Source organism: Macrotis lagotis, chromosome 1 (assembly GCF_037893015.1).
Source record: "Macrotis lagotis isolate mMagLag1 chromosome 1, bilby.v1.9.chrom.fasta, whole genome shotgun sequence".
NCBI classification, from domain to species: domain Eukaryota; kingdom Metazoa; phylum Chordata; class Mammalia; order Peramelemorphia; family Peramelidae; genus Macrotis; species Macrotis lagotis.
The window spans coordinates 880,435,021-880,442,310 of NC_133658.1; the positions used below are offsets into that span (position 1 = coordinate 880,435,021).

A 7,290-nucleotide genomic window follows, 5' to 3' on the forward strand; every position below is an offset into this window, starting at 1 on the left:
TTACCTCATAAACTGAAACAGCAGATAGAGGGAAGCAAAACGACGGAGCAGATGGTGGCCAGGGACCCGTCCTGGCTGGGTGACCCTGGACATGTCTCTTCTCAGATAAGATGTGAGTTACAGAGAAGGTGAAACCCTTATCAGTAGAAGTCGTTTGCCCATCTGGGAATTCCCTTGATCATTGAAATCACTAGTCCTCTCGCTCTCCCTAAAGCAGAGACTAGCGAGGGCCAGAGGTCCAGCTTGCCCACATCATGGCCCTTCACTGCTCCTCTGGTCTGGCGCCCACCAGTATGAACCCTCTTTCTTTTCTAAGGAGGATGCTGCTCAGAAGTCTCCATGCTTTAGAAGACCATCTCATCGTCCCTGCCTAGGACATAAGTTTACCTGCAGGGTGAAACTTAAGGTCAGATCAACCCCAGTGGAAAAGGCTCTTCTTTGACCAGAAGGCCAGAGGTTGATCATATTTAAGCTCTTGGAAATCATCCCTCCTTTGTACAAGAAGCAGAGCATTGCCCATGAAGTCCCTTTTCTGGTCTAGTAGGCAAGCTGACCAGAAGTCTGCTTCTCGTGGGGCAGCTAGGTGGTGCAGTGGATAGAGCACTGGCCCTGGAGTCAGGAGTACCTGAGTTCAAATCCGGCCTCAGACACTTACTAATTACCGAGCTGTGTGGCCTTGGGCAAGCCACTTAACCCCCATTGCTTTGCAAAAAAAAAAAAAAGAAGTCTGCTTCTCCGTGGGCCTTAGAAACTCTCCTTCAGTATCCCAGCAGCTGATATCTCTGGGAGCCAGGGAAGTTCACCATCAGTTCCCCTGTCTCTGCCTTGTCCTCATCAAACCATGAATAGGCCCTTCCTGGGGGGGGGGGCAGATTGGACAGTCACTGCCCCCACCCCCTGAGAAGACTGGTCCTTTCAGAAAGTGATGGGAACTGTCATTCTCTTCTGTGATTCAGTATATGGGCCTTGCAACAGGAATCTGTCCTCCAGCAGTCCAGTTGGTCAGTCATCTGGAGGGCAGCCCAACTCACCAGACACCAATCAGGAGCTGTCAGCTGTCAGTTGTCTTCCTCCATGCTCTTTAGGTTATAACTTAGAATCTGGGGGCATCTCTCTTACATGTATCATAGCATCCTAAATCTGGAGCTCAAAGGCACTCCAACCTCTTCATTTTACAGATAAAGAACCTGAGGCACAGAGGGGAAGTAATTTGCCCCTAGTTACACAGCTAACTAACTGGATAGAATTGAACCCAGGTTTTCCTGATTCCAAGTCCAGAGAGGTAGCAGGGTTCTCTATGGTGCAGTTAAGCATCACCTTGTGCAAAGCACTCTGGCCAGCCCTGGAGGGCTGAAAAATGAAGCAGACCCTGCCCTCTCTGAGTTTATAGTCTACCAAGTACAGAAAATGTTCAAATGTATCTGGGCTCTCCATTCGAATTCCCTCCAATGCATTTTCTATGGTTGGACATTTGTCCACCTTCTACGATGAGTTTGTCATAGGGTCAATCGGCAGGATGGAGGCTTCCCTCCTGTCTTGACATCCAGCAGTTGTCAGTGGATCACTCTGGGCCCCTCTCATCTTCACTCTCACTGAACTATCAGCCCATCTTCTCTTCTTATAACAAGATCAATACAAGGGTGAGGTTCACCCAGACTAGGACTGAGTCCCCAAAACTGGTTGTTGGGGAGAAGAAAAGGTAATCCTGATCTGGAATTCACCTTGAAATCCTATATGGCTTAGGATCTAGTCCTAGCTCCTCCCAGCTCCCAGAATGTCCTTGGACTTGATCTTGTCTCAGGTTTCCTGAGGCCATTTACTGTGACACAACTGGCCCTTTCAGCACCAAGCTCAGAGCAGGATGGTACTTCCAGTTTTCCGGCTCCAGCAGACTTCTCTGAGTCTTGTATTGAAGGCTGCCCCAGGGATCAGGTCACCTCAACCTCCTTGACTATTTCATTAAGCCCACTTAACCTCAAAGGCTCTTTCAGGGAAGGGAAGGAGGCACTTCAGGGACCTCAGGAGACCAGGTCAGCTTTACCCAGTGTCTCCATCTTCCTTTGTCATTAATTCCCAGGAAAAAAATCTACTCCCCATCTGTTGCCATGGTCACTAGAACCCAGAAAAAAGTGGCTGAGTGAGTAGAGGGAGGAAAACTGATAGAGAAAGGCAGAGATTTTATGAGTGGAAGTCGGGACCTTTTGTGAAACCTGATTCCATGTTCTGGAGATCCCCCTCCACTGAGGCACATCAGCAATTCTTCAGTAAATCATCATCTTAGGGAATTATCTGTGGTTCAATAATTTGTCCTGTAACACTCAACCAGAGGGGTCAGAGGCGACTAGAAACCAAGTCTTCTTCACTTTAAGGCAGCCTTCTGTCCACCATGCTACTCTGCCTTTCCCACCAGTCTCTTTTCTGGGCCTCGGTTTCCTTATTTGTAAAATGAGAAAGTTGAACATGACAGCCCTCCCAACTCGTGATCTGTGACCTTCCATCTCAGTTCAGGCTTTTCTGTAACACCATCTGTGCCCTCAAAACAGACCTTCCATTTGTGGTCACTTAATAACCATTCCCTTCCTGGGCCATAAGCTGCCTAAGAACAGGGGCCATGTCTCCTACAGATTTGCATCCCATACCTGGCTTGTTCCATCACCTGGAAGGACAGGGAGAGTGACTAGACCAGGGACTTCCCTAGGGTAGGAAGTTCTTACCTTCTCTTCACATTCTGATCTGAAGAGTGCTGTCCAGAGTGCTGAGAAGCTCAACAAGTGGAGGCAAGACTTGAATCCAGATCTTCTTGGCTTCCAGGCTTGCTTTCTATACTCCATGCTTCCTCTCAGCACTGTTCATAACAGATGTTTTTTTCCAGGTAGCTAGGGACTCAGACCTAAAGACCTGAATTCAAATGCTGCCTCAGACACTGACTAACTGTGAACCTGGACAAGTTACTTCACCCTGTTTGCCTCAGTTTCCTCATCTGTAAAATGAGCTGGAGAAGGCAAACCACTTCAGAATCTTTCAAGAAAATTTCAAATTTGGGGCGGCTAGGTGGCACAGTAGATAGAGCACCGGCCCTGGAGTCAGGAGTACCTGAGTTTAAATCTGACCTCAGACATTTAATCATTACCTAGCTGTGTGGCCTTGGGCAAGCCACTTAACCCCCATTGCTTTGCAAAAATCTAAAAAAACAAAATTCCAAATTGGAGTCATGAAGGGTGACTGAACAACTGAACAACAACAGCAACAAATGTATTGCGGAATTGAATCAGTACCATATGTGGCAACACTTTCCAAGTATTGCACGATCACAGAATTGGAGGGGATCTCATAGGATACCTTCTCCACACAAGAGAATCAAAACTTTTCAGGGTAAAAAGGTCCATGTATTCCAATCCATATGCAGAAAAGAATCCCCATTGCAGCCCAGTAGATAGTAGTCCTCCAGCCTCTGCTTGAAGACTTCCAGAGAAGGGAAGGCCACCCTATCTGCAGGCAGCCCCCTCTACTTCAGTACAAATCACATGTTTGAACAGTTTTTTCTGACTTCCAGCCAAAATGAGTCTCTTTGAAATTTCCACTCATGGCTCCTAGTCCTGCCTTTTTGGGCTAAATTGCATGAATCTGAATTTCCCTGTATGTGGCAGCATTCAAGACATTTGAAGACTAGAGACAAGTCTTCCCTTCTCCAGGCTAAAGAACCTCAACTCCTTCATCCAATCATCTTTTGGCTTCCTCAATACGCTTCTTTTGGTGTGGTCCTTCACTAGAAGTACTCCAGGCCCCGAAGTGGCTTGACTAAGGAAGACTAATACAAAGCCTCTCTCCCTAGTCCCCCAAATTGCACCTCTCTTGGCAGCCTAAAATGGAATGAGCTTTCCTAGACAACAGACCTCACTGCAAACAAGGTTCTGAAGGAGGGAAAGGCCAAGCATGGCTGAAGAGAAGGTAGGCCAGTCCCATTCCAGGTTCACCTTGAAGTTGTACAAAGCTTGGAACCCAGAACCATGTCCCCATTTCAAGGGAATTTTGTCTTCATTCCCCAAGGCCACACAACTTGCTCTTGGGAGCTCCCCACTAGCTTGGAAGCACTGACTTGGGTATCTTTTTTTCTTCTTTGTATCATGGACACTGCCCAACCTGGGATCCTTCCCTGAAGAAATGCCCCACAGATGTGTTGAACTATTACTAGGTGTCTTATGAGGGCATCCAAAGCACAAATTCCACAATTCTTTCTTTTTTCTCCCAGGTGTGGCAATGGATCGAGTCCTCAAGACCCGAGTTCATATTTTGCCTGAATACTTACTGTTTGGCCCTAGGCACTTATCCTCTCTCTGCCTGCATTTCTTCTTCACCCCCATGTAAAATTTGGATGTTAATAATGCCTACCTCCCAGGGTTGTTGTGAGAATAAATAAAAACATAAAGCTGGCCCTCATCATCAACATAAAAGCTTGGAGAAAGAATTCTAAAGGATTCACACTTGTGCTTCCTGTAAAAGTCTTTACCATCAATTTCACAATAAATTATTGAATTGAACAGAATCATGGCAGATTGGCCAAGCTGATATTTAAGATTGAGGGAAGAAAAATCCCCAGTGCCATTCTTTCATTCATTGGTGATATCATTGGTTTGAAAGCATTCTTCCATAATGCAAATTGAAGCCTATCCAGTGTCTCTGACTGTAGAAAATGAAAGTCTTTAGATGAATTATGTGGATATCCATTCACTGTGGTCAGCAAATGACAAAGATAAATGAGAGGTGGGCTTAGAGACCAAGTCCAACCCTCTCGGTTTTATATTTGGTCAAATATGTATTGAATGCACATTGTCCTGAGGCTAATAAGTGACTGCCAAAATATAGGCTTCATCCTCAAAATAAGAACTCTTTGAAAGAAAATATTTATTGCTACCAACTGAAAAATGACACTAATTATAAATCACACTCAGCTTTTATACAAACAAAATAAGAGGGGGAGCAGGATATCTCATGGATCATGGCCACATGAAAGGGAGGGGGGAAAGGGGCAAACTTGTCAAGTATTTACTGGGTCAGACAGTGTACACTTTGTATAGTCATGGCCAAAATACCAGTGACAGAACAGTTATGAATGGGTTCAGGGAGTGGTTGAAGGGCCAGACCCAAAGAGTAATCATTGATGATTGGATGTTAGCTTGGGAACAGAACTCCTGTGAAGTACCCCAGACAAATATTCTTGACCATTTAATATTTTAAACAATGATTTGTATAAAGGCATATATGACTGTATGCTTATCATGTTTGGAGATGCCACCATTCTGAGAGGGAAGAAAAAACACTGAAGCTTAGAACAAGGACTCTAAAATTGAAAAAAGATTAGATTGAGCTGTGATAAATATAAAGTCTGACAACTGGGTTCAAGAAATAGATGTCACATGTATAAGATGGGGGAGGAGAGATCATGGTCCAATAGCAGCTCATCTGAGAAAAGGTCCTAGGTTGATGGAGGGGAGGGTGGAGGAACCTGAAACTAAGACAAGGCATCCTGTAAGTACCCAGACTCATGGTCTCCTTTCCCCCTTGCAGCATACTCCCACAAGCAGCACTTGAAGAAATCCACAAATTTTCTGGCAGCTACACCTGCATGAACACTTTCAAAGGTCGGACATAAAGCAAGAAACAGATGGAGACATCCTTCAGGCCAAGGGAAGCCAGCAGGGCCTCCAGAGGCCTGTCCTTTATCACCACTCTCCTGCTGCAGGGCACCCTGCCCATGGGCACCCATGGGCACTGCTGCTGTGCCAGGAAGGGAGGGAACATGACTGCTGAGCCAGCACCATGACCATTTGCACAAAACTGATGGACAGGACCCTTACCCCACCAGGAGGAGAAAAGCAAAAAACAAAAAACAGCAGCCTTGACATTTTTGTATATTTCTAATTCTTTAGAGTTTTATCATTAAATCTGCTTATATAGTCAAACCATTTCTCAGGAGTGTCTAGAGACTCTGTTCTTGAGGTTCTGTTCCCTGTTGGCCTCTGACAACATAACAGGAGCAGAAAATAAAAAGAAATGGCTTTTGAGAGTTTTTTTCCCCTTCTTGGAATCCCTACTACTGGGCTCTGGACACACAACCAGCAAATCCAATGCAGATTCTACAACTGATTTCCCCCCTCAGTGTCCCCACATAGATTGGAGTTGGGGGGTGGGGGTAGGAAGAGGATTTGGAGTGAAAATTGCCAAACTGGAGCTTCCAAGAACTGCTATCCTTAACTTTCTATTCATCTCTTGGGAATAATCAGATGGGACCCCATTTACAGGGTATATTCTTTGAATTGTTTTCCAGCTAGTAGCAATGAAGAGCAAAATCTCCGTTTTCTCACCTTGCTCCTCAGCCCATTGCCTTTAGGCAGCTACAGTCTCGGGGAGGGGTCCAGGACCTTGAGTAAATCTCACAGCCCATAAAGGAGTAAGCTCTTGACTATGGCCATGAACCACACTTCTTAAAAAATGTGCCCCTCCCCACAGTGAACCATCCATGGAAAGAAAACAGAAGAAAAAAGAAGAGGGGGGCAGCTAGGTGGGCAGTGGATAAAGCACCCACCCTGGAGTCAGGAGTACCTGGGTTCAAATCCGGTTTCAGACACTTGATAATAACCTAGCTCTGTGGCCTTGGGCAAGCCACTTAACCCCATTGCCTTGCAAAAACCTAAAAAGAGAGAGAGAAAGTGAGAGAGAGAGAGAAATTAAAAAGGAAATAAAAAAAGGAAAGTTAACCAACCATCCACTAAGCGTGGCTGTATAGTTCCACATCCATAATCCCCTACCACTGCAAAGACAGGAGGGAGGTGGTTCCATGCTTCAACCAACCCAGCTTCTAACTCCTGGGAAAACCACAGAATGAGTAGGGAGTTCAGGGGTCACATATTCCTACCTTTAACTGAACAAGAATCCACAAGTACTCCCTCCTCTGAGAGAAAATCCCAAATGAGAAAGAATCAACTATCTTCCAAGGGGGCAGTGCTGATAAGAATTATTTCCTTTATATGAAAGTAACAGACAAAAGAATCTGCCTTATCAATGATTTAAACATTTCTGAAACTCTTGTGATGCATCAAGCATCAGTGCCACAGATAAAAAGGCAGAAATAAAGACATCCCTGCCTTCAAGTATTCTATTGGAAAGGAATGTCACATATGTCTACATATAAACATGTATACATGTATGCATTCCTAATATATGCAAAATGAATACAACGTGGTTTAAGAAGGGAGGTCTCTCGCACATGGGGTGGGGAGGGGGGGGAGATCA

The 7,290-nt window shown here is 45.3% G+C and overlaps 1 protein-coding gene across 1 annotated transcript in view; it reads left to right on the plus strand.

Annotated features, from left to right (window-relative positions):
• The window catches only part of DHRS3 (dehydrogenase/reductase 3), a 47,381-nt gene extending 41,418 nt beyond the window's left edge, over positions 1-5,963 (plus strand). Inside the window, exon 6 of the mRNA XM_074218407.1 lies at positions 5,566-5,963. Within this exon, the coding sequence (XP_074074508.1) occupies positions 5,566-5,650 (85 nt within the window). The 3' untranslated portion in view covers positions 5,651-5,963. The remainder of the gene's footprint in view (positions 1-5,565) is intronic.
• The last annotated feature ends 1,327 nt before the right edge of the window (positions 5,964-7,290 follow it).